Source organism: Lampetra planeri, chromosome 19 (assembly GCF_965212315.1).
Source record: "Lampetra planeri chromosome 19, kcLamPlan1.2.h2, whole genome shotgun sequence".
Classification (NCBI taxonomy): Eukaryota; Metazoa; Chordata; class Hyperoartia; order Petromyzontiformes; family Petromyzontidae; genus Lampetra; species Lampetra planeri.
In genome coordinates this window covers 11,521,233-11,547,621 of record NC_136125.1, presented here as the reverse complement: position 1 = coordinate 11,547,621, position 26,389 = coordinate 11,521,233, and the positions used below count along the sequence as shown (strand labels likewise).

General features: G+C 44.0%; 1 protein-coding gene across 1 annotated transcript; it reads right to left on the bottom strand.

Moving 5' to 3' along the window:
• On the bottom strand, positions 1–22,567 carry LOC144724126 (uncharacterized). The gene is made up of 3 exons (XM_078603026.1): positions 22,561–22,567; positions 6,266–6,286; positions 1–3,780 (listed from the first exon to the last, which is right to left on the bottom strand). The coding sequence occupies exon 3, from the start codon at positions 3,748–3,750 to the stop codon at positions 3,316–3,318; it is 435 nt and encodes a 144-aa protein (XP_078459152.1). The 5' UTR covers positions 3,751–3,780; positions 6,266–6,286; positions 22,561–22,567; the 3' UTR covers positions 1–3,315.
• Positions 22,568–26,389: the final 3,822 nt, after the last annotated feature.

Sequence of the window (26,389 nt, the reverse complement as noted above, 5' to 3'; positions counted from 1 at the left end):
TGTGTGTCGTCAACATCTTTTATTACACAATTAAGACGCAAGACAGGTCTTGTAAATTATGGTTCATATTCAACAAAATCATAACGAACACGTGTCTTTTTCATGTTGGCGCTCTGAAAATTAAAACGCAAAAAATGGAGAAATCGATTTAAAATTTCCACCACTATCTGAAAGCGATTATATACAATTCCTTTCAGATTATTCATCAAACTAGTGGCCCTGTGGCCACATTTGAGGTATTAAATTGTTCCCTGTTGTACTTATTTGATTACAGTTGTATTACATCATGCTTTCACTTCCTTACTTCAACAGCGAAAAAAAAAAGATTGACTTAAAGCTTTCGTGACTGCAGGAATTCATATTCTTTGGGTCTTTCAGTAAAGTCACGTAGATAGGTTCAAAAATGTAAAAAATGTAAAAGTACATTTATTAACGAAAGAACTAAGAGTATGAATCCTTGCAGTCATGAAAGCTTCAAATCTAGAATTAAGTACATTTATTAATGATTAATCAAAAAATTATTTAAAAAATATTTTATTTAAAAAAATTAACCTATCTTCATTACTTTACCGAAAGACCCAAATATTTAAACAGCGAGGTTCATGGATTGACAGCCTCACCCACCACTCTAGGCCCCACCCCTTCCCTTGTAGGCCCCGCCTCCAGACGAAGGCCTCGGCAAGGTAAGGTAATAGTTAAAAAGTAAAAACAAAGAGATTACCTTTACCCTACCTTTTACCTTACCACAATACAATCACTCTACCCTACCTTTTACCCTTTAGCAGGTAAGGTAAAAGGTAAAAAGCAACGAGCCTACCTTTACCCTACCTTTTACCCTTACCCCATACAAATTACCCGATTACAGGGTTAATTACTGGGGTACTACTACATGAAAAAGGTTTATAACGGTAAATGCTAGGTAGAGCGCTTCATCCATATAGAATACTCTCGATGATTCCAATTTTACACGCTCGTTGTCATTGTCATTGTTCTCGTTGTTGTCGTCGTATCCTCAAATCTTGTAACTCAATTTTAACCCACTTCTCAATGTGGTATCGACTGCAAACTTAGTATACTTATGTCATACTGATGACATTACTATATTCTATCAAAAAAATTCTAGATTTTTTTACATTTTTTTATATGTTATGTTTCGGCTTGGGTCTAATTGTCCACGCTCAACTGACGGTGGCTCTAAATGACTACGCCCCCTTACGTTATGGCAAGCTTCGGGGCCACTTCCTCGAGTCGTGGAGTTCTGCCATTACGAGTACATTTTATTAAAGCGTGTTTTTAAAAAAGTTGTTTGAAATATTACTTTTTATAGTTCTACATATACCAATTGTTGCTGGAATACACTGGTTTGCAAGGAATATGAGATTATTGACTTAAATGTTATATATGTTTAAATATTTGTCAATGAAACAAAATTCTGCCAATTCGTGTATTAATGAATATACACCATTCAGCAAACACAATTGTAAATGTTAAACTAGTTCTCAGAAAGAAAAAAAACCCACGTGAATGATGGAGATATTCCCTTTGTTTTCTTGGTCACCGTTATAATCTCATTGTCACCGCATTAAGAAATACTGCCGCTCTGAAAACTACAGCCAGTCGGTAGGGCCCAAATGCTATCCCTCGCAGAACCCCATCATGTATCCCCTTTATCCATACAAGATTACCCAGCACGTCTCTTACCACGCACACTCCTGCACCTCTTTAGCCCTCAAAACCAATTCTGGTTGACAGCCAGCCCTATTTTTCACAGAAGCAGTATTCAGCAATACTATTTGAACGTACATTGCGTCTAAATACAAGACCATCTCAGGATGATGTACAAGGCAACCATATGAAGGTAAACAGTACGCACAAAATTAACATTGAACAACATAAAAAAATAAACCACGACTTGGGCAGATGAATCAGCGGTCATGAATACGTCACGCAGACGCCATGCCACGCAACCTGTATCCCCACACTCGTGATGAACGTACTGTGAATTTGTTTATGATATACTTTTACTTGCGATTCCTAGACAACACAACCCGAGTCTTCGGGGTGAGGCGCAGTCCTTGCTGAATGAAACGCCCAAACACGTGGAACATTCTCACGCATTTGATGGATGGAAATTCAATGATGCATTTGGCAGTGGTGCCTTAGTTGAATTAACTCTCGTTTGTCAAGAACGTGATCTTAAAATGGTCCTTCTTCATAGCACATACATAGAGAAGCCAGAGAGACAGTAGACCAAAGTTGAAGACTGTTCTCAATTCCACGGGGCAGAACAAAACACCCACACTCAATGGGACATTTCCACAGTGATTGAAGGCAATTGAATAATGTATGTAGATACATCGCAAGTTACCAATTTAAGTAATTTGCATAAAATCTAAAAACTAATACAAAAATGGGGCACATGTTAACAGATAAAACAGTAGGATACATTGACAACATTGTAGGCCAGTGTTTCAGATCATACGAGTGCACGCTGTTAGTGGAGAACATCTGCATGGTAGGATTCACTGTGTGCCACCTGCAGAAGCCAAGACCCAGATTGGATTACAAGAGGCGGTGATCGGACGGAACTTACTCGATAATCCCTGATATACAAGTAGAAACGTGCGGATTAAATAACGCAGGGTGCGTCGTTGGGTTGGAGGTTGTGGGCATTTTAGCACCAGCCCCACACCTGTGAAATCAAGTTCTGGGTAGAGACAGTGGCCGATTGACTAGAACCTACTGGAGGTTTCCAAACTTGGATAGAGTTCCGGGGGGGGGGGGGGGGGCTCATTAGAAGCATAAGATGGTTAAGGTTAAGAGGCAGAACCTCCTTCAAAAGGTTTAAGGGGCACAGAGTGAGCCCATCAACATGGAATGTTGGGCCTATGTTGGGCCAACGTTGATCCATCGGTTAGAGCCACACACCAATGCTGGCCTCCCGTTTAATGGTTATTGGGAAGAGGGAAGCTCTGCATTGAGACAATATTTAGAAGTGTACTCTTGAGTAGTAGTGGGTTGTTTCACCGCTGAGGTTGTATATTTTTAAACTTGTTGACATTCGCCTGTAGTTACAGTAGTTTAGTACATGTCTCTTTATAATTAGATATATTTTCTAGCATAGTGTTAGTTTTTGAAAAAAAATTTGGCTTTTATATTGCGGAATACAAATTAAGCTTCGTTTGGACAACATATTTACCTCCTCCATCCACCAAAATGCGACTGATTTGTATTTGTATCTGAATATGGAAGACTGGTGAATGTGGAAGGATGCATCGTTGTTAGGACACAAGCAATTGATAATAGGATTCCGCATTAAAGAATTATGCAAAATCCGTAATCCTCTGGAGGCGTTGGCACCTGTCTAATGACTTTCACTCTCGTCGGGTTCCAGATGCAGTCTTCCTCAAGCCCACTGGGCACCATCCCACAGTTGGGTGGCACCCACGCGGTGTTGTAGCCTTCATCATGCCACGTCTTCTGCAAAGGGTGGCCTTGTTTGTCGATCTTCTTCACTTTTCCTACACGCGCTTCGAGCTGCAGAACCACCCTCTTGTGATGCGGTAGGTTTAACGGGTACCTACTGGCCTTTTTAATGTCCCGGCTCACGTACACCCCGGGGCCCAGCATGCCATCAGTGGACTGTTTGAAGCCCTCGGCGATGATGGCTCTGGCCCCATCCTCGCTGGTGCCGTGGTACATGGTGTACACGTTGTCGTTCTGCGGGGTTGCGCCTCCTGCAAGCTGCATGTCTGTACGGTAGACCCTCTCGCGAAAGATCTACCGGCATAGAAAGCACGATCACACATTTGTATAACTGTAAACAAGTCACGTGAAACGTATTTGTTCAAAAGTTCTCTATGACTTTAATGGTGATAATAACAATGCACAGCTCTTTACCAAGACACTGCTGGGATGAAGGCCTCACCACACTGTGTCCGCCCCCTCCTGTGAAGATTTCCTGACTTGTTTGGGAAGTTGGGATTGTGGTCTGGGATGTGACATTGGACTAATTTATTTGTTGTAATTACTTTTATGTTGTTTGTGCACATCTTAATTTGTGTATTCATTTGTGCACACATTATTTTGTTCATTGATGTTGGATTTTGCTTGGTAGTTAGGTTTCATTTGCTTGGTAATGGCTGTATATGAGATTTGGTCCTGATAGATAGCATTATTCATGCTATTAGCAGGCGCTGGCTCCCTTCCTCTGCTCTGGCGACGGTGTCAGGCCGGTGGTGGCCCACGACACGCGGGGTCGTCGAGCTTCACCTGGAGTCGGGGTGTTACAAATGTAGCCCAAAGCGGGTGGTAAACGCCATCTAAGGCTAAACGTGCTTTATTTTAAGGGTATGAGTGTTTGGGAACGGTGTAGGCTTAGGTGTGTCCGGATAGAGGGGCCCGGTTTCTGTAAGATATTGTGAGTGCACCCTAGTGTTCTAGAGATATGCTACTGCGTGAGAAGCTGGCAGGGTGGCTTATCTAAAAATGAATGCAGACCAAACCCTATTGGATTGTCTCAGATGCGCATGGTCTTGATTGCTCTCACTAGACTTGAACCACAATATACTCCGGAGTAACCTGGCTGACCGAAATTAGAATGGTGACGCCCATGAAGGTGAACCTGTGAACAGCAGACAAGAGCCAAAGCGCCGCCGCCACGTGCTCCGTCTTCCATAACTGCCCTCGGATTAAATATTCTGCTGTTTTCCAGTTACGTCTCTCTAAAATATATCTCCATTTGGTTTGAGGAATTCTCTTCTTGACCACAGTTATTTTCTGTTTGCGAAACATAGACCCCCCCCCCTTTAAAGGAGCATCTGCACCAGTCTTAAACATTCATACATACGTGGTTTAACCGAGCTGGATTGTGTGAGGAGCTCAGATCTTTAAAAGTTGTGGACACAGTCCTATCGGTGAGCTCCTTCGACAGGCTAGGCTGTGTTGGCTAGGTCCCGTAACCCGCATGTCCAGTCATCGTATGCCAAGGGGGCTAAATGGGCGGTGCATGGGTTAGGGAATAGATAGGGTTGATGCAGTACAGAAGCATGAAGCATGTGGATCTGATTGACTTGCTGATGACTCGTATCAGCGGTGTCAATATCGGCCCACAAAAATATTTTATCAACCGTGCGGATAAATAGTTTGAGGTGGCAGAGTGGGGAGCACATCGGTCAGTCATTTCAGTCAATACATAATACCTGGGTTTGTCCCGTGAACTTCTGCAAGCAGGGATCCTTAGACACTTCATGCGGCCCTTAAAGTGAACCTTGCCCGGCATGCGCTGTGGTTATGTCTCCGCCACCTAGTGGCCAATGGTGGCTGTTTGTTCTGGACATGCATTGAAGGAACGATGCCCGTTTTCTTTGGGAACTTAGTTTGTTTCAAACTAGGTTCTGTGGTTTTTGTGGCTTTGTTTTCAGTTCAGCTTTTGGACCGCAACGTCATTTCCGAAAACGGTACCATTTTCGTTGGTTTCACTTCATTAATTTGGTTGTTATATTTGTTTACTCTTGCCCCAATTTATTTAATTTTAATTATTTTTATGATATGGTGATAGCAACTGCAGTCAATTGTATACGTTATTTGGATACATTAAATGTTAATATTCTATAAACAGGGCAATATAGAGCAACAACATGCAGATCGTTGCTATTGTAAATTGATTTAAAATCTGAAATTAATGACTGCAATATGTAAGTATGAACTTCTTTCGCACCATACGTAAATTACCGTACAATTAATACAGGGAAATAAAGTAATTTTAGCTCGAGAAACAAATGGCAGTCACTATTTTCTGCATCGGTTTAACTTCATTTCTACTTAATAAACATCCAATACATGTTGGGAGACTTTTGAGGGGCACCGTGGTGGCAATGTTAACTACCTCGCCTGGTATACAGGAGGTCGTGGGTTCGACCCTGACGCCTGCTGCTGTATATTTGGCGTTTGTGTGTCTTTTTCGTCTGTGGTTTACGTCGGTTTTTCTCCAGCCCCTCCGGGTTTTCCCTCATTTATAAACGTGCATTTACAGCATTTGGCTGCTATAAATGTTCACCACGATAAATGACTTCGTTGGGTGGTATAATTTGTGATAGCCAGGTCGTTTCTAGAAAAAAAGCTATAGAGCTCAGTGGGCAATGCTTGGTTTAAAAAAAAACAATTGTTCTAGTTTTTAGAGTGCTGTATTAAAGGGTTTAATATATATTTTTAAATAAACACCCGTTTTGTACCAACTTTGGCAAACGAATAGCAAAACACTCACCAGTTGGATGTAGTGGCTGCTTCAGCTGTCAACGGACGCTTGTGCAGAGGAGAATATGAGGAAGCTGGTGCAGTTTCAGTGCTTGCAGGGACCTGGCACGGGACGACATTAAACAGTACAACCAGTAGAGGGGATAACAAGTATTATTAGCTACGAGATAAAAACGGCAGTCACAATTTTCTAAACGTCATTTCTACTTCATAGACATTAAATGCTGTTTGGGTGACTGAGGGACACCGCGTGTTCGATCCCGACCCTGACGCCTGCTGTATATTTAGAGTTTGCATGTCTCTCTCTCTCATCATCATCATCACGGTGGCTAGGAGATGTTAACTTCCTCGCCTGCTAGACCGGAGGTCGTGGGTTCGATCCCGACCCTGACGCCTGCTGCTGTATATTTGGAGTTTGCGTGTCTCTCTCATCATCATCACGGTGGCTAGGAGATGTTAACTACCTCGCCTGGTATATAGGAGGTCGTGGGTTCGATCCCGACCCTGACGCCTGCTGCTGTATATTCGGAGTTTGCGTGTGTCTCTCTCCCCGTGGTCGCGTGGATTTTTCTCCCGGCCCCTCCAGGTTTGCCCTACACATTTTAGAAACGCGAGTTTACAGTATTTGGCTGCTATAAATGTCCACGTGATAAGTCACTTCTTTTGCGCTATAAATATTGTTCGTGGTCAGGTCGCGTCTGAAAACGAGCTATGTAGCTCAGGTGGCCTTGGTAAAACACAAACTATATTGTTAAATACACACGTTTTTACCAACTTCGAGACTTGAAAAGCAAAACACTCACCAGTTGGGATGTACTTGCTGCTGCAGCTGCTGACGGGCGCTTGTGCAGAGGAGGAAATGAGGAAGCTGGTGCACTTTCAGCACTCCTTATATGCCGGAAACCTCGCGAGGCGGGAGGGGATTGGTTGTAACGTCACGAAAAGCATCATTTCCACGCAGAAGCGTAACAAACCTGGGAGGCGCAGGGAATTCCGGGAAATTCCGCAGAATTCTTTTTGAAAAGCCATTGTTGAAACTGGCTGCATTTTTTTGTATTCCCATTGCATGTCTGGCTACGCTCTGATAAACGCAGCATGAATGTTATAAATATAAGCACACAATATATCTCCTTTACATATCTACTTTCACCGCGTATAGTGTCGATAAAAAAACACCTTTTAACATTTACTGTTAAACTACGTTGCCTTCTGGGAGTGCACAATATCAGTTGAAACAGGATTGGGCCGGTGCTGCTTACTGTACATTGTGTACTCCCAAAAGTCCTTACAATGTATGGGAATTGTCAAGCGTACTTGTTTATGTGGAGGGACAGACATGCAAAGGAGACGTGGTGTTTGCTTATGTATTTTGTTAGTCATTCTCCACGACAACACTAATGATACATTTTTTTGTTGAGTTTTGTGTGAAGTCACAACACGCATTTACCCCGGGATCATGCTCATATCATTAAACCGTGGGTGAAGTCCCTTTAAGTCCAATAGAAAAACGCAAGTTGGCTACGTTATTTGATTACTAGAGTGTTACCATATAAGCTGACCTTATAACCTTTATTTTTAAACAAATATGTTCAATATGTAGGGTATTGCAATGTGTTCTCCGTGGATATGTGGGTCATCTCTGGCCAATCTCTGGTTTCCTCCAAACACAATACTGAAAAATATATTTATAACAGTCCCCACATATCTGATATAGTTGCCCCTCTGTGATTAAGTCTAGAGACTCGTTTGAGTTATTTCCTGGAGAAACAACGAATGCGATTAAGGGTGGTGTTGGACTTGCCGGCGGCACTAGACATTAGCAAACCAAGCAAAAGGCCGAGAGGCCTCAAGAAGATCAGCGGTTCCAGCTTCGTGACCAACAACATTGTGGGTGCGTCAAAGATCAGCTTTAAATTCGCATCCCAATAAACACAACAAGCTAAATCACGAAACATTAACAATGATACGTCACGTACTAAAGTGGCGAGACTTTGCGCATGTTGTTGTCGTCGTCTGTTTTTCCGGTTGTAGTCCAGTCGTGCCGTCGGCGTCATGCCATGAGGAAAACGACGATTGGCACTCGCGCAGTGCGAAGACACCTCGCGTTCATCGAGAACGGGGAGGCCTGTCCCTCCGGTGGCTCGACCAGTGAAAAACAATCTATCTGGTATTGGTACTATTTGGTTCTTTCGGTAAAGTCACGTAGTTAGAAATAAAATAAAACAATTCTAGATTTGAATTATAAAAATAAAACAAATCACGACGTTTCGATCGCAACACAAGCGGTCGTCATCAGGCAAAGGAGTCAGCCTCTAAAGCAGAGGTCGCAACTGGGTACCCGATACCCGTACCCTACCCGATACCCGGCTACCCGTACCTGGCCGGGTACAGGTACCCGTTTGCGACCCTGGTGCGGCCGGGTACGGGTAGGCCGTGCGTCACTGGTGAGAAACCGTTTGTCACTCATTTCCCAATGTCTTGTCTCTTCTCACAATTCAAGTTCCTAGAATCAACCCACCCGCGCCTGCAACATGGCTTCATCCCAGTGGTCGCAATCAGGTACCCGGCCGTACCCTACCCATACCCGGCCGGGTACGGGTAGGGTACGGCCGGGTACGGGTACCCGTTTGCGACCCTGGTGCGGCCGGGTACGGGTAAGGAATCAAAACCCGTTTGCGACCACGACTCTAAAGGCAAACTGTTTATAAGGGTTTGGGGATGGGAGTAGCCCAAGTGTAACAACAACACCAGAAGGCACGGGCGGTGCAAGAGTGCCAATGCAGCAACAATGCAACTGAAGCAACAACGCCAATGCAGCAACAATGCCAAACGCTGGGGGGAAATTAAATCGGAAAAATAGACTAGTACTCGGCAGATATGGAACAACTATAAACAGTTAAGGGTTTACCTGGTTAATAACATCCTTCCAATGATTGCTCAATTTGTATCCATCTTCTCGATTGAAGTTATGTTTATATATTTGGATGGCTTCATGAACAAACCTAACCACTACACTACCGCTCTCCTGCAACACAACAACAACAAGCGCCATTCGCCACTTGGTGGCGGTGACATCACCACGGCGCTTGTGCCAGGCTAGGTGCACGTTGAGGCCACGTGAAGTGTCGAACACCCACTGGCAGGAGGTCACGGGACAGACTGACTTAGATTACTGGCCAATGCACCACTTGTGCCCCCGACTGTGCCAATTTGCTGTGCTTTAGCCACCCAGCGTCTTTCACAAGCTTCATCCACAGAGGCCGATCATGACACCGCTGGTACCAGTCATCGGCAGGTCCACTCAGCTCCACATCCTCCTGTACGACATCACTCCATCTCTTTAGCCCCCCCCTATCGGGCCGAACAAAAGCTGTTTAGGCATGCGGTGGCTGGGCATGCGGGCTACATAACCCAGCCAATGCAGCTTTGCCTGCCGGAGGAGGTCACGGATTGGACTTTGTCCAGATCTTTCAAGGATTTGTGAGCTCCTCACACAATCCAGCCTGGTTTAACCCAGGCCAGCATAATTGTTCCTAACCGGCCAAGATGTTCCATTAGGGGGGGTTCACATTTCACAAGCAAAGACCGTGGCCAAGAAGGCCCGAAGCTCTGTGTGGGGCGATATACCAGATAGCTTCCACACAGCATTATGCAGCCAATGAAAAGATAATGCCGCTCGACTAATTCTGAGTGAGACCTCTGCTGTCAAACCGGAGCTGGTCATGAGCACACTTCTCTCCACAACTGCCCCATCACCAATTGAGATTTGTGGGGGTTGAGTATCTGATGGTACAAAATACCTAAGCAGGTGCTCAGTTTTGGTGGGGTTCATGGAGAGGGCCGACCTCTTGGTGGCACGCTCCAGGTTCAGCAGCAGCGCCTCAAACTTGTAAGTGAGCAGCAATCACCAGATCATCAGAATACATAACATGGTTGACCAATACGGAGCCATCCTTTGACCGCACCCGGCATTGATTAGCCTCCCATTGTATCTGTACCAGAAGGAAATTCCTCCGGTACAGCCACCAAAGGCTTCACGAACTACGTGGTCGAAATGGATATTTAATGTGGGAGCCGGAGGACATCCCTGTCACACCACAAGGTGAACAGGGAATGGCTTCGACTCCCGGCCATGTAGTTTTACCTGGGCATGCTCGCCATCATGATTATCCTTCATGATTGTAAGCAGAGAGTCAGGGACTCTGAAAGCACAATCAACCCACAGCCCAGGCCTACTGATGGTATCCATATACCTTGACCAGGTCACCTCTGCTGTAGCAGAAGGACAGAAAATATGGCATCTGTGCAGGACCGCCCACATTGGGGCTCCGCAAGCCTCTCCTCAGTGTGCCTGGCAAGGCGATGTTGAATAATACTTGCTCTCGGACCTTTCCCGACACATTGAGGAGGGAGATGCCACTGCACAGTGGACACACACACACAACCAGGTGAATTTACTCGTTGACACACGGAGACACAGACATGGAGAGAGACGAGGAACCATGCTTTTCCGTAAATGAGTGGCCACGTGCCTAGCCACTGTATACCTACAGCACAATTAATACAACGTTATTTTGAGTTGTAAAATTATGCATAACTCATTGTAAGTGTAACTTCGGAATGTGCCACAAAAGTTGCTATGAATGCTCACCACTAACTGCAAACGTAGTGGACTGCACATGGCTTAAGCAAAACCAAACATTTCACAAATGCATGCCTTAATAGCGTTTCCTTTTTTCTGGGAAATCGGTTTCAGTTTATTTTACGCAATGATCATTTCGGTTCATTGTGATTATTATTATTGTTGATGATTAGATTATTATCATTGTATAAAGGACATTGTTCTGCCTTACGGCAGGTGTTTTGCCTCACGGCAGATGTGGGGGTGTGAGTACACAGGAATTTCCTGTTTTTGATGCTGAGCTTGGTCACGTGACCAGGTAGTTACGATTTGACAGCCTTTCAGCCACGAGGCTGGGGGTCCGCCATTACACAGAGTTCAAGATGGCGGCACACATCGCGTCCCATTGAAGCCAGCCGCAATTGTCCTTTGTGAGACTTTAAGAAGCATTGTTTGTAAGTTCGTTTATGTTCTTGTAATACTGGGAATGCTGTTATGTTAGAATGACCGTTATAATGCTGTAAATGCCTTTATAATGCTGTTAAATTGTTATGATAAATATGAGGCCTAGTTAACAACGAAGCCTGCAACTTTCCTTATTGTGAATGTTACTTGTAATTTAATAAGTCGAGTCAAACTTGTACCCAAGTAACTATATTGCGATCCTGAGAGCAAGGATGATGAAATATCTCATCCACAATTTTAGTGTTATGTGTAATACTGTACATTTGGGGTGCAGTGTGATGAATACACGATGTGCCTTCATGTAACACAGCAGCTTATGTTCTTGTATAGTTATTCTGTGGTAACGTAGGGGCCTGGCCCATCCAGGGTCTATTGTTGAGAAACATGTTATCTAAGACAATGGTCTGATCATTGTGTTGGTGTTTCCGGGTATTAACAGATGCTGTATCTGTGCTGTTTCTCACCAGTTTTACCTCGTTAAATTCAATAAATGAGGTTTGGAGTCGGATATGGTGTGCAATGCAGTGCACAGCGAGGCCGAGACATACATCGTTATTGCAACGACAGTCAGTTAAATATACATATTATTTAAACACCGTAAATTAGAATATGCTCTAAAGAACACTTCGGAGCAATGAAATTATCAATTAATTAAATCTCAACCATTGCATGAAAATTGTATTTTTTAATACCAATATACGAATGGCAGGCCAAATGTTACACGTAGTTTGGAACTCATTTCTACTTCATAAACATTCCTTGCTGGTTGGGTGACCGTTAAACAATTGAGGATTAAAGATTGTAGTGCGTGATAACGCGCGTTTTTACCAACGCTGACGATGTTGCAATAACAAGCCACACGCCACCAGTTGGATGCAGTTGCTGGTTCGGCTGCCAACGGTATGCTTGTTCAGAGGAGGTGAAGACGCTGGTGTGGTGTAGGTTTTCAAACGCTCCTTGTGGCACTATGCAGGGACCTCGTGCAGACATTTTTTTACGGGGATTGCATTCGTATCGAGCGTGGTGGTTGGGGGGAGGGGTTGTACGTTATCGAACTATTATCAGGAACGGCATCATTTCTGAGAAACACTGCTTCACGTTCGCAATAAGCACGGCGCAGGCAGAGCGTGTCTTGTACAAGCTCCTGTACAAGCCCCTGTGTGCATCCACTGTTGGACGAGGGGCCTCGCGTGGGGTCATTTGACCATACTTCACCCACGATAGAGTTGGTGAAGGCGGGGAGCGTAGACGTGGCAGCAAGTGAAGAGAGGCAGTTGGTTTTGCTGCAATGCCCTCGACTGCTCTCCGGCAACCTCTTTGTGCTTGGTGGTTGCTCCCGCAGGCGCTGTCCAGGCTCAAAATCTGCTTGGCTTCCAATATTTAATGAGATCTTGTGCATTCTGGGTTATTTGTTTGTAGGCCATATCTCTAAGGCACTTCCCTTCCATCACTTTCGAAAAGGTTTTATGCACCAAATTTGAGCCGGCGTTGGGCGGTGCGAACGGGATGCACGTGTTAAGGGGTTTGGTGCAAGTGATTTTATTTTTTAAACGGGGAATCGTGCAGGCACGGTTCGTCCATTAGGGGCGTTGGGGCGCTGCCCCCTCCAAGCAGCTGGAGATGAGAAATGTTTTTGTAATAAAAATACTTTTCGATAAATGTTTTGTATTCTTTAGAAAAATTTATTATTTCAACGTGAATTACCTAATGAAGATAACATTAAGTTGTTCACATTAGAAAACCGCTGCAACACTACAGTCTCTGCCTCAGGGAGGCCTCGGGGCGGTCTCGCGGCGGCCATGAAGGAGTCCCGAGTCAGATTTCCTTTCATTCTTTGCGATGAGCTTCTAGCATTTAGCCACGCTGTTTGAGACCCATTCAGGGCGGTGAAAACTTCACCCACGCCTGTAATGAGAGACGATGTCACGACGCTGGGGATGCACTGTGAACGTGTAGCAACTCACGTCTTTTAGCAGTGCTAAAGGGGTTGTGTAGTGTGGACATGAGTCATGGGGACTGCATTTGAGTGCTTTGTTGTTTTGTTTGCGTATGTTTTTACAAATGCCTACCGTTGGTAGATAAGTCGGTTGTATGACTTTCACGGGAAGGCCAATAACATGACGAGTTTTTTCTTAATTAGAACACCGTCTTTTCAGAGGTCACTCACAACAGTCCCACTTAGTGTAATTGTCACGAGCCGCTGCTGGAATTATGGGTATAATTCAATTGACCAGAGAGGGAATCGTGAGATGAGCATTTCATCGCAAATAAACATTCGAAAGAACAATTTCTCGGCACCTAAAAGTTGAGTTAATTACATTGTGAATACTCTTTGGTTCTTTCGGTAAAGTTACGTAGGTAGGAAAATAATAGATCACGACGTTTCGATAGCAACACAAGCTATCGTCCTCATGTGAAACAATACAGCTGGCGGACTGCTGAGGCAAGAGGGAATGTAGCGAGAGAGCTACTGCCACCAGAGGTTATATTCGTGTGTGGTGGCTACACCCAAGCGTAAGTGGGCGGGGTCAGGGATGGAATTTGTAAGTAAATGTAAAGCTAGCAAACAGAAGGTGAGCAAACGTCAGCTAATCCGAGGGGGGGGGGAGGGGCTGCTATAAAGTCTTATGTTCATGCAAAGTCCCCAGACGACGTTGGCAGGTCAAGAGTGCACGCCACGGCTGCCAATACATGATCGCGACTCCGAGGGGACTTGGGGAAGTTTAGTGAAACACCAGGCAGGGGGAAGTTTGGGGATTTCCCTGCCAACATTGTTATGGCAGGGAATGCAGAATATGTTTTAATTTGTTGCTTTTTACACAAAGGGGCAAAACGTTCAAATATTTAATTCTCAGATCTATTATTGTGATTTCACCCGAATTAATGAAACCGAACACTTAATGGCTTAACCTAACACAAAAAACCCTGAGAATCTGCACGACCACCCTCTTCCATGTACCTCTTGGGTATACATGCTGTTATCGCCTTTCACCACTTGCACATTTGTTACCAAATAAGGAATGAGACGACAGACTCCCCCATCGCATATCTTATTTCATTTCAATTTGACACGAGACGAACCGCCCTTATAAGATCCATCGCTTTGAGGCTGAATGTACTCTCTCCCTGCATCCACATTGAAAGATCAACGACTTTCTCTATCCTCCTCCCTCGCCCTTGTCTTGCCCAACTCAAGCCAACTATCTACCAACGCGTATCAGTTTTCACTGCAGTTTAACTTTTCTGTTTGGACCCAGCGAGCACGTTGTGTATGTTGCAGTGGTGAAATCTAGAAGGGGTCTTATTTACCCAATAATTAACATCCGGTATTGTTAGACCTGCCAACATGTGAGATTAATTCAGAGTTGCTGGTGGCTGATTACGGTTCAGGCTGCCCTACCATTATGGGAATATCTGTGACGGTACTTCATGCTTTGGACCGTACTCGTGAAAGCAAAGCAAATGAGATGATATTCTTGGGTCTGTTGGTAAAGTCATGTAGATAGGTTCAAAGAAAATAATCAAAAATATTATTTTCTTTTTCCTGAAGATGACCGCCTGCGTTGCGATTGAAACGTCGTAGTTTTCTGTCATTTTTTGATTATTTTCTTTGAACCTATCTACGTGACTTTACCGAAAGATCCAAGAATATGAATTCCTGCAGTCACGAAGTCAAATGAGATCAGTCTTACACTTCACCAATATGCCTTATGTGCCCTTATCCCTGTATACAAAGTATACATACTGTTACAGTTTTTTTTATTTTACGAGGTAAGACCCACTGAGCGATACAGCTCTTTATCAGAAGCGACCTGGCAACATAGCACAACGAAGCGGCTGATTACGTGGAAATTTATAGCAGCCAGATACCCGAAACACACGTTTCTCAATGTGGAGGGAAAACTGGAGGAACCAGAAAAAAACATCCATGCGACCATGGAGAGAGACAAGCAAAGTCCAAATATACATGCGTTAAAGTCGGGACCCACAAACTCCCGCATACCAGGCCAGGAAGTTAACAACTCGCAACATCTTGTAGCCTTTCCTGAATATCCATGATTTTTGAGTCCATGATTAAACTTTGTCAGGGTTTCTCACCCTTGTTTAATTGTAAATGGCTAAATTAGCTCATAGTCAATACCAGTGTAATAAAAGACTTCGTAAGGCGATGCTGGTCTCCGTTTGTCTTTTATTCAGGTTCTTCTCCGCACCCCCACTGGCCTCCTCTCGGACCAGTGTCGTCTCGCACGCGCCCCGCGCACGCTCCCTCTCGCGTGCCACGCACGCTCTCTCTCTCGCGTGCTACACACGCTCTTTCTCGCGTGCCCCGCACGCTCTTCCGTTAGCTCCTCTATTCCCGCACTCCGCACACCGCTGGCCGACGGCGTGCTGAGGTGCTTCAGCCACGTGGCCGATGGCGCGGATTTTTTCTCACCACCCAACGTGGCTCAGCCTTCTTGGTTCTTTCGGTAAAGTCACGTAGAATGGAAATAATAAAATAAAACATAATAAAATAATTCTCACGATGTTTCGGCCACAATGCAAGCAGCCGTCCTCAGGTGAAGACCAGGTCTGTCGGGGAGACAGCGTTATTATTTTATTATTTCCATTCTACGTGACTTTACCGAAAGAACCAAGAAGATGAATCCCTGCAGTCACGAAAGCTTTAAATCGAAGTGGCTCAGCCTCCTAACTTCCCCGACTGCCCCGATCTCTTCCGGGCTCCCACTTAAATACATTCCCCCCACGTGACCCTGACTCCTCCCCTTCCGGATCGTCAGATCCGGCCTTCCCATACTACCCTGCTGGCTCCGACCAGGCTCCGCCCCCCAATGCCCCGGGCCGCGTGATTGGACCAGAGGCCAGCAACAACCCCATTTACGCTCGCATTACACCACTGACAATTATTTGAACCGGTCCTGGGCCTCATGAGTACCTGGTGTGGTGTGTAAACATCGCCACTGGAGAGACAAAGGCGGCCGGGCATGGCTTAACCTGACACCAAAACACCCGAGTGAAAATCTTAAATTTGAAATGGCTAAATGAGCATTTTCGTGTACACGTGTATGAGATTGCTGCATTGGAACATAACCTACAACACAAGACGCCAGACAGGTCTTGTAAATTATGGTTCATATTCAACAAAATGAAAACGAACACGTTCTGAAAATAAAACGTAAAAAATGGAGAAATCAATTAAAAATTTCCACCACTGTGTCTGAAAGCGATTATATACCATTCCTTTCAGATTATTCATTAAACTAGTGGGCCTGTGGCCATATTTGAGGTATTACATTGTTCCCTGTTATACTTATTTGATTACAGTTGTATTGTCATGTTCACTTCCTTCAACAGCGAGAAAAAAAATTTGACTTAAAGCTTTCGTGACTGCAAGAATTCATATTCTTTGGGTCTTTCAGTAAAGTCACGTAGATAGTTCTAGATTTGAAGCTTTCGTGACTGCAAGGAATCATCTTAGGTTTTTTCGGTAAAGTCACGTAGAAAGTAAAATAAAATAAGGTTCAAAAATGTAAAAGTACATTTATTAATGATTAATAAAAAATGAATAAAAAAAATCCTTTATTTAAAAAATGTTTTAACCTATCTTCGTTACTTTACCGAAAGACCCAAATAATATTAAACAGCGAGGTTCATGCATTGACAAGCCTCACCCACCCCTCTAGGCCCCAACCCTTCCCTTGTAGGCCCCTCCTCCTCCAGACGCACGTTTTGTTTTTTTGTCACGGATTTTTAAAGGCAGTGCCACTTTCCCTGTTCCCCGCCAAGCTGGTCTGAGCGAGATAGCGTCAGTGTGGTCGTGGTGCCGGTTGCAAAAAGGTGGGGTTGGGGGGGAGTGGATAGAGTTTATTATATTGTCAAAATATATAAAAACCTAATCTTGTGGTACATCAGTGCGTATTTTTATTATTTACACGCTTTTGATTAACTCACTCTGTTGTTGTATCCTCACTTCCCAATGTGGTATCGACTGCAAACTTGGTATACTTATGTCATACTGATGACAATACTATGTTCTATCATAAAAAAATGATATTTTTAATCACTCTTTTTTTATGTTATGTTTCGGCTTGGGTCTTACTGTCGACGCTCAACTGACGTTGGCTCTAAATGACCACGCCCCCTTACGTTATGGCAAGCTTCGGGGCCACTTCCTGGAGTAGTGGAGTTCTGCCATTACAAGTACATTTTATTAAAGCGTGTTTTTAAAAAAGTTATTTGAAATATTACTTTTTAAAGTTCTACATATACCAATTGCTGCTGGAATACACTGGTTTGCAAGGAATATGAGATAATTGACTTAAATGTTATATATATTTAAATATTTGTCAATGAAACAAAATTCTGCCAATTCGTGTATTAATGAATATACACCATTCAGCAAACACAATTGTAAATGTTAAACTAGTTCCCAGAAAGAAAAAAACCCCACGTGAATGATGGAGATATTCCCTTTGTTTTCTTGGTCACCGTTATAATCTCATTGTTGACACCGCATTACGCAATACTGCCACTGAAAACTACAGCCAGCCGGTAGGGCACTAATGCTATCCCTCGCAGAACCCCATTATGTATCCCCTTTATCCATACAAGATTACCCAGCACGTCTCTTACCACGCACACTATTGCACCTCTTTAGCCCTCAAAACCAATTCTGGTTGACAGCCAACCCTATTTTTCACAGAAGCAGTATTCAGCAATACTATTTGAACATACATTGCGTCTAAATACAAGACCATCTCAGGATGATGTACAAGGCAACCATATGAAGGTAAACAGTACGCACAAAATTAACATTGAACAACATAAAAAAATAAACCACGACTTGGGCAGATGGATCAGTGGCCATGAATACGTCACGCAGACGCCGTGCCACGCCAGCCGTATCCCCACACTCGTGATGAACGTACTGTGAATATGATTTCCTTTTACTTGCGATTCCTAGACAACACAACCCCCGTCTTCGGGGTGAGGTGCAGTCCTTGCTGAATGAAACGCCCAAACACGTGGAACATTCTCACGCATTTGATAGATGGAAATTCAATGCTGCATTTGGCAGTGGTGCGTAAGCTCAATTAACTCACGTTTCTCAAGAACGTGATCTTAAAATGCTCCTTCATAGCACATACATAGCGAAGCCAGAGAGACAGTAGACAAAAGTTGAAGACTGTTCTCTATACCACGGGGCCTTATGAGAATAAAACACCCACACTCAATGGGACATTTCCACACTGATTGAAGGCAATTGAATAATGTTTGTAGATACATCGCAAGTTACCCATTTAAGTAATTTGCATAACATCTATAAAAACTAATACAAATACGGGGCACATGTTAACAGATGAAACAGAAGGATACATTGACAAAATTGTAGGCCAGTGTTTCAGATCATGCGAGTGCACGCTGTTAGTGGAGAAGGTCTGCATGGTATGATTCACTGTGTGCCACCTGCAGAAGCCAAGACCCAGATTGGATTACAAGAGGCTGGTGATCGGACGGAACTTACTCGATAATCCCTGATATACAAATAGAAACGTGCGAATTAAATAACGCAGGGTGCGTGGTTGCGTTGGAGGTTGTGGGCATTTTAGCACCAGCCCCACACCTGTGAAATCAAGTTGTGGGTAGAGACAGTGGTCGATTGGCTAGAACCTACTGGAGGTTTTGGATAGGGTTCCGGGGGGGGGGGCTCATTAGAAGCATAACATGATGAAGGTTAAGAGGCAGAGCCTCCTTAAACAGGTTTAAGGGGCACAGAGTGAGCCCAGTCTGGGGTTTGAACTCCATCAACATGGAACGTTGGGCCTATGTTGGGCCAACGCTGATCCATCGGTTACATTGTTGGCCTCCCGTTTAATGGTTACCGGGAAGAGGGAAGCTCTGCATTGAGACAATATTTAGAAGTGTACTCGTGTGTAGTAGTGGGTTGTTTCACCGCTGTAGTTGTATATTTTTAGACTTGTTTACATTCACCTGTAGTTACAGTAGTTTAGTACATGTGTCTTCATAATTATATATATTTTCAAGCATAGTGTTAGTTTTTGAAAAAAATTAGGCTTGTATATTGCGGACTGTAAATTAAGCTTCGATTGGACAACATATTTACCTCCTGCATCCACCCAAATGCGACTGATTTGTATTTGTATCTGAATATGGAAGACTGGTGAATGTGGAAGGATGCATCGTTGTTAGGACACAAGCAATTGATAATAGGATTCCGCGTTACATAATTATGCAAAATCCGTCATCCTCTGGAGGCGTTGGGACCCGTCGAATGACTTTCACTCTCTTCGGGTTCCAGATGCAGTCTTCCTCAAGCCCACTGGATACCATCCCACAGTTGGGTGGCACCCACGCGGTGTTGTAGCCTTCATCATGCCACGTCTTCTGCAAAGGGTGGCCTTGTCTGTCGATCTTCTTCACTCTTCCCACACGCACTTTGAGCTGCAGAATCACCCTCTCGTCACGCGGTAGGTTTAACGGATACTTACTGGCCTTATTAATGTCCCGGCTCACGTACACCCCGGGGCCCAGCATGCCATCAGTGGACTGTTTGAAGCCCTTCGCGATGATGGCTCTGGCCCCATCCTCGCTGGTGCCGTGGAACATGGTGTACATGGTGTTGTTCTTCGGGGTTGCGCCTCCTGCAAGCTGCATGTCTGTACGGTAGACACTCCCGCGTATGATCTACCGGCATAGAAAGCACAATCATACACTTGTATAACTGTAAACAAGTCACGTGAAACGTATTTGTTTAAAAGTTCGCTATAGCTTTAAGGGTGATAATAACAATACACAGCTCTTTATCAAGACACTGCTGGGATGAAGGCCTCACCACACTGTGTCCGCCCCCTCCTGTGAAAATTTCCTGACTTGTTTGGGAAGTTGGGATTGTGGTCTGGGATGTGACATTGGACTAATTTATTTGTTGTAATTACTTTTATGTTGTTTGTGCACATCTTAATTTGTGTATTCATTTGTGCACACATTATTTTGTTCATTGATGTTGGATTTTGCTTGGTAGTTACGTTTCATTTGCTTGGTAATGGCTGTATATGAGATTTGGTCCTGATAGATGGCATTATTCATGCTATTAGCAGGCGCTGGCTCCCTTCCTCTGCTCTGGCGACGGTGTCAGGCCGGTGGTGGCCCACGACGCGCGGGGTGATCGAGCTTCACCTGGAGTCGGGGTGTGGCAAATGTAGCCCAAAGCGGGTGGTAAACGCCATCTAAGGCTAAACGTGCTTTATTTTAAGGGTGTGAGTGTTTGGGAACGGTGTAGACTTATGTGTGTCCGGATAGAGGGGTCCCGTTTCTGTAAGATATTGTGAGTGCACCCTAGTGTTCTAGAGATATGCTACTGCGTGAGAAGCTGGCAGGGTGGCTTATCTAAAAATGAAGGCAGACCAAACCCTATTGGATTGTCTCAGATGCGCATGGTCTTGATTGCTCTCGCTAGACTTGACCCACAATATACGCCGGAGTGACCTGGCTTACCGACATTAGAATGGTGACGCCCATGAAGGTGAACCTGTGAACAGCAGACAAGAGCCAAAGCGCCGCCGCCACGTCCTCCGTCTTCCATAACTGCCCTCGGATTAAATATTCTGCTGTTTTCCAGTTACGTCTCTCTAAAATATATCTCCAATCGGTTTGAGGAATTCTCTTCTTGACCACAGTTATTTTCTGTTTACGAAACATAGACCCCCCCCCTTTTTAAAGGAGCATCTGCACCAGTATTAAACATTCAGGCAGTCCTATGTGGTTTAACCCAGCTGGATTGTGTGAGGAGCTCACAGATCTTTAAAAGTTGTGGACACAGTCCCATCGGTGAGCTCCTTCGACAGGCTAGGCTGCGTTGGCTAGGTCCCGTAACCCGCATACCTAGCCATCGTATGCCATGGGGGCTAAATGTGCGCTGCATGGGTTAGAGAAGAGATAGGGTTGATGCAGTACAGAAGCATGTGGAGCTGATTGGACTTGCTGATGACTCATATCAGCGGTGTCAATATCGGCCCACAACAATATTTTATCAACCGTGCGGATAAATAGTTTGAGGTGGCAGAGTGGGGAGCACATCGGTCAGTCATTTCAGTCAATACATAATACCTGGGTTTGTCCCGTGAACTTCTGCACGCAGGGATCCTTCGACACTTCATGCGGCCCTTAAAGTGAACCTTGCCCGGCATGCGCTGTGGTTATGTCTCTGCCACCTAGTGGCCAATGGTGGCTGTTTGTTCTGGACATGCATTGAAGGAACGATGCCCGTTATCTTTGGGAACTTAGTTTGTTTCAATCTAGGTTCTGTGTTTTTTATGGCTTTGTTTTCATTTTAGCTTTTGGACCGCAACGTCATTTCCGAAAACGGTACCATTTTCGTTGGTTTCACTTCATTAATTTGGTTGTTATATTTGTTTACTCTTGCCCAATTTATTTAATTTTAATTATTTTTATGATATGGTGATTGCAACTGCAGTCAATTATATACGTTATTTGGATACATTAAATGTTAATATTCTATAAACAGGGCAATATAGAGCAACAACATGCAGATCGTTGCTATTGTAAATTTATTTAAAATCTGAAATAAATGACTGCAATATGTAAGTATGAACTTCTTTCGCACCATACGTAAATTACAGTACAACTAATACGGGTAAATAAAGTAATTTTAGCTCGAGAAACAAATGGCAGTCACTATTTTCTGCATCGGGTTAACTTCATTTCTACTTAATAAACATCCAATACATGTTGAGTGACTTTTGAGGGGCACCGTGGTGGCGATGTTAACTACCTCGCCCGGTATACAGGAGGTCGTGGGTTCGACCCTGACGCCTGCTGCTGTATATTTGGCGTTTGTGTGTCTTTTTTGTCAGTGTTCACGTGGGTTTTTCTCCAGCCCCTCCGGGTTTTCCTTCATTTATAAACGTGCGTTTACAGCATTTGGCTGCTATAAATGTTCACCACGATAAACGACTTCGTTGAGTGGTATAATTTGTGATAGCCAGGTCGTTTCTAGAAAAAAAGCTATAGAGCTCAGTAGGCCTTGCTTGGTTTAAAAAAAAAAAACAATTGTTCTAGTTTTTAGAGTGCTGTATTAAAGGATTTAATATATATTTTTAAATAAACACGTTTTTGTACCAACTTTGGCAAACGAATAGCAAAACACTCACCAGTTGGATGCAGTGGCTGCTTCAGCTGTCAACGGACGCTTGTGCAGAGGAGAATGAGGAAGCTGGTGCAGTTTCAGTGCTTGCAGGGACCTGGCACGGGACGACATTAAACAGTACAACCAGTAGAGGGGAAAACAAGTATTTTTAGCTACGAGATAAAAATTGCAGTCACAATTTTCTAAACCTCATTTCTACTTCATAGACATTCAATGCTGTTTGGGTGACTGAGGGACACCGTAGGTTCGATCCCGACCCTGACGCCTGCTGTATATTTAGAGTTTGCGTGTCTCTCTCATCATCACCACGGTGGCTAGGAGATGTTAACTCCCTCGCCTGCTAGACCGGAGGTCGTGGGTTCGATCCCGAGCCTGACGCCAGCTGCTGTATATTTGGAGTTTGCGTGTCTCTCTCATCATCACCACGGTGGCTAGGAGATGTTAACTCCCTCGCCTGCTAGACCGGAGGTCGTGGGTTCGATCCCGAGCCTGACGCCAGCTGCTGTATATTTGGAGTTTGCGTGTCTCTCTCATCATCACCACGGTGGCTAGGAGATGTTAACTCCCTCGCCTGCTAGACCGGAGGTCGTGGGTTCGATCCCGAGCCTGACGCCAGCTGCTGTATATTTGGAGTTTGCGTGTCTCTCTCATCATCATCACGGTGGCTAGGAGATGTTAACTCCCTCGCCTGCTAGACCGGAGGTCGTGGGTTCGATCCCGACCCTGACGCCTGCTGCTGTATATTTGGAGTTTGCGTGTCTCTCTCTCTCTCTCTCATCATCATCATCACGGTGGCTAGGAGATGTTAACTACCTCGCCTGGTACACAGGAGGTCGTGGGTTCGATCCCGACCCTGACGCCTGCTGCTGCTGTATATTCGGAGTTTACGTGTGTCTCTCTCCCCGTGGTCGCGTGGATTTTTCTCCCGGCCCCTCCGGGTTTTCCCTACACATTTTAGAAACGCGAGTTTACAGTATTTGGCTGCTATAAATGTCCATGTGATAAGTCACTTCTTTTGCGCTATAAATATTGTTCGTGGTCAGGTCGCGTCTGAAAACGAGCTATGTAGCTCAGGTGGCCTTGGTAAAACACAAACTAGTTTTAGTTTTTGGAGTACTGTATTAATGTGTTTAATATATTGTTAAATATACACGTTTTTACCAACTTCGAGACTTGAAAAGCGAAACACTCACCAGTTGGGATGTACTTGCTGCTTCAGCTGCCGACGGGCGCTTGTGCAGAGGAGAAAATGAGGAAGCTGGTGCACTTTCAGCACTCCTTATATGCAGGAAACCTCGCGGGGCGGGAGGGGATTGGTTGTAACGTCACGAAAAGCATCATTTCCACACAGAAGCGTAACAAACATGGGAGGCGCAGGGAATTCCGGGAAATTCCGCAGAATTCCTTTTGAAAAGCCATTGTTGAAACTGTCTGCATTTTTTGTATTCCCATTGCATGTCTGGCTACGCTCTGGTAAACGCAGCATGAATGTTACAAATATAAGCACACTATATATATCCTTTACATATCTACTTTCACCACGTATAATGTCGATACAAAAATAACCTTTTAACATTTACTGTTAAACTACGTTGCCTTCTGGGAGTGCACAATATCAGTTAAAACAGGATTGCGCCGGTGCTGCTTACTGTACATTGTGTACTGCCAAAAGTCCTTACAATGTATGGGAATTGTCAAGCGTACTTGTTTATGTGGAGGGACAGACATGTAAAGGAGACGTGGTGTTTACCTTATGTATTTTGTTAGTCATTCTCCACGACAACACTAATGATGATTTTTTGTTGTTGAGTTTTGTGTGAAGTCACAACACGCATTTATCCCGGGATCATGCTCATAACATTAAACAGTTGTGAAGTCCCTTTAAGTCCAATAGAAAAACGGAAGTTGGCCACGTTATTTTATTATTAGAGTGTCACCATATAAACTGTACTTTTGACCTTTATTTTTAAACAAGTATGTTCATCATGTAAGGGATTGCAATGTGTTCTCCTTGGGTATGTGGGTCATCTCTGGCCAATATCTGGTTTCCTCCAAACAATACTGTACTGAAAAAAATATACAACAGTCCCCACATATTTGAAATAGTTGTCCCTCTGTGATTAAGTCCAGAGACTCGTTTGAGTTTTTTCCTGAAGAAGCAACGAATACGATTAAGGGTGGTGTTGCACTTGCTGGCGGCACTAGACATGAACAAACCAAGCAAAAGGCCGAGAGGGCTCAGCAAGATCATGGGGTTCCACATTCGTGACCAACAACATTGTGGGTGCGTCAAAGATCAGCTTTAAATTCGCATCCCAATAAACACAACAATCTAAATCGCGAAACATTAACAATGATACTTCACATACTAAAGTGGCGAGACTTTGCGCATGTTGTTGTTCTTGTCGTCGCCTGTTTTTATTATTGCACGCTTTTATTTAACTCACTCTGTCTGTTGTCGTATCCACAAAAAATATTGTAACTCAGTTTTTACCCACTTCTCAATGTGCTATTGACTGCAAACTTGGTATACTTATCTCATACTGATGACAATACTATATTCTATCATAAAAAAAAATCTAAAACATATTTTAAAACATTATTTTACACGATTTAAAGCTTTCGTGACTGCAGGGATTCATATTCTTGGTTCTTTCGGTAAAGTCACGTAGAAGGGAAATAATAAAATAAATATAATATAAAACTATAAAATAAAATTCTCACAACGTTTCGGCCACAACACAAGCAGCCGTCCTCAGGTGAAGAACAGAGCTGTCGGAAAGACAGCGTCCCAATTTTTATTATTTTATTATTCCCCTTCTACTTGACTTTACTGAAAGAACCAAGAATATTCTTTTACACGCTTTTGATAAACTTACACTGTCTGTTGTCATATCCTCAAATCTTGTAACTCAATTTTAACCCCCTTCCCAATGTCGTATCGACTGCAAACTTGGTATACGTATGTCACACTGGTGACAATACTATATTCTATCATTAAAATAAAAAATAAATATTTGAAAATGATATTTTTTATAATATGTTATGTTTCACCTTGGGTCAAATTGTCCACGCTCAACTCTTGTTAGCTGTAACTCACCACGGCCCCTTACGTTGTGGCAAGCCTCGGGGACACTTCCTGGAGTCGTGGAGTTCTGCCATTACTCGTACGGTACATTTCACATTTCATTAAAGCGAGTTAAAAAAAAAAGTGTTTTTAAATATTACTTATTTTCATGCCATGAGGAAAGCGACAGTCCGATTGGCACTCGCGCAGTGCGAAGACACCTCGCGTTCGTCGAGAACGGGGAGGCATGTCCCTCCGTTCGCTCGACGAGTGAAAAACAATCTATCTGGAATTACTGGTTCTTTCGGTAAAGTCACGTAGAAGGGAAATAATAAAATAATAAAAATTAAACAATCACTTTTTCTTGTTTATTTTATTGCTTTATTTTTATAATTTCCCTTCTACGTGACTCTACCGAAAGAACCAAGAATATGAATCCCTGCAGTCACGAAAGCTTTAAATCGAAATCTATCTGGTATTGGCCAAATATTTCAATGCTGAAAATTGTATTTCCTGGGTAAACAAGCGTCATATTAAAATGCGATCTCTGTAACTGTATGCGTGTTTTTTCTGTCCCTCAGTGATCTCATGCGCTCGTTGTGATCTCGCCACGAGGCTTGCTGTGCTACCCCACGAGGCTTGGGCAGAGGTCGCAACCGGGTACCCGATACCCGTACCCTACCCGATACCTGGCCGGGTACGGGTACCCGTTTGCGACCCTGGTGCGGCCGGGTACGGGTAAGGAATCAAAACCCATTTGCGACCTCTGGGCTTGGGTGTTGCCAACTTTCTC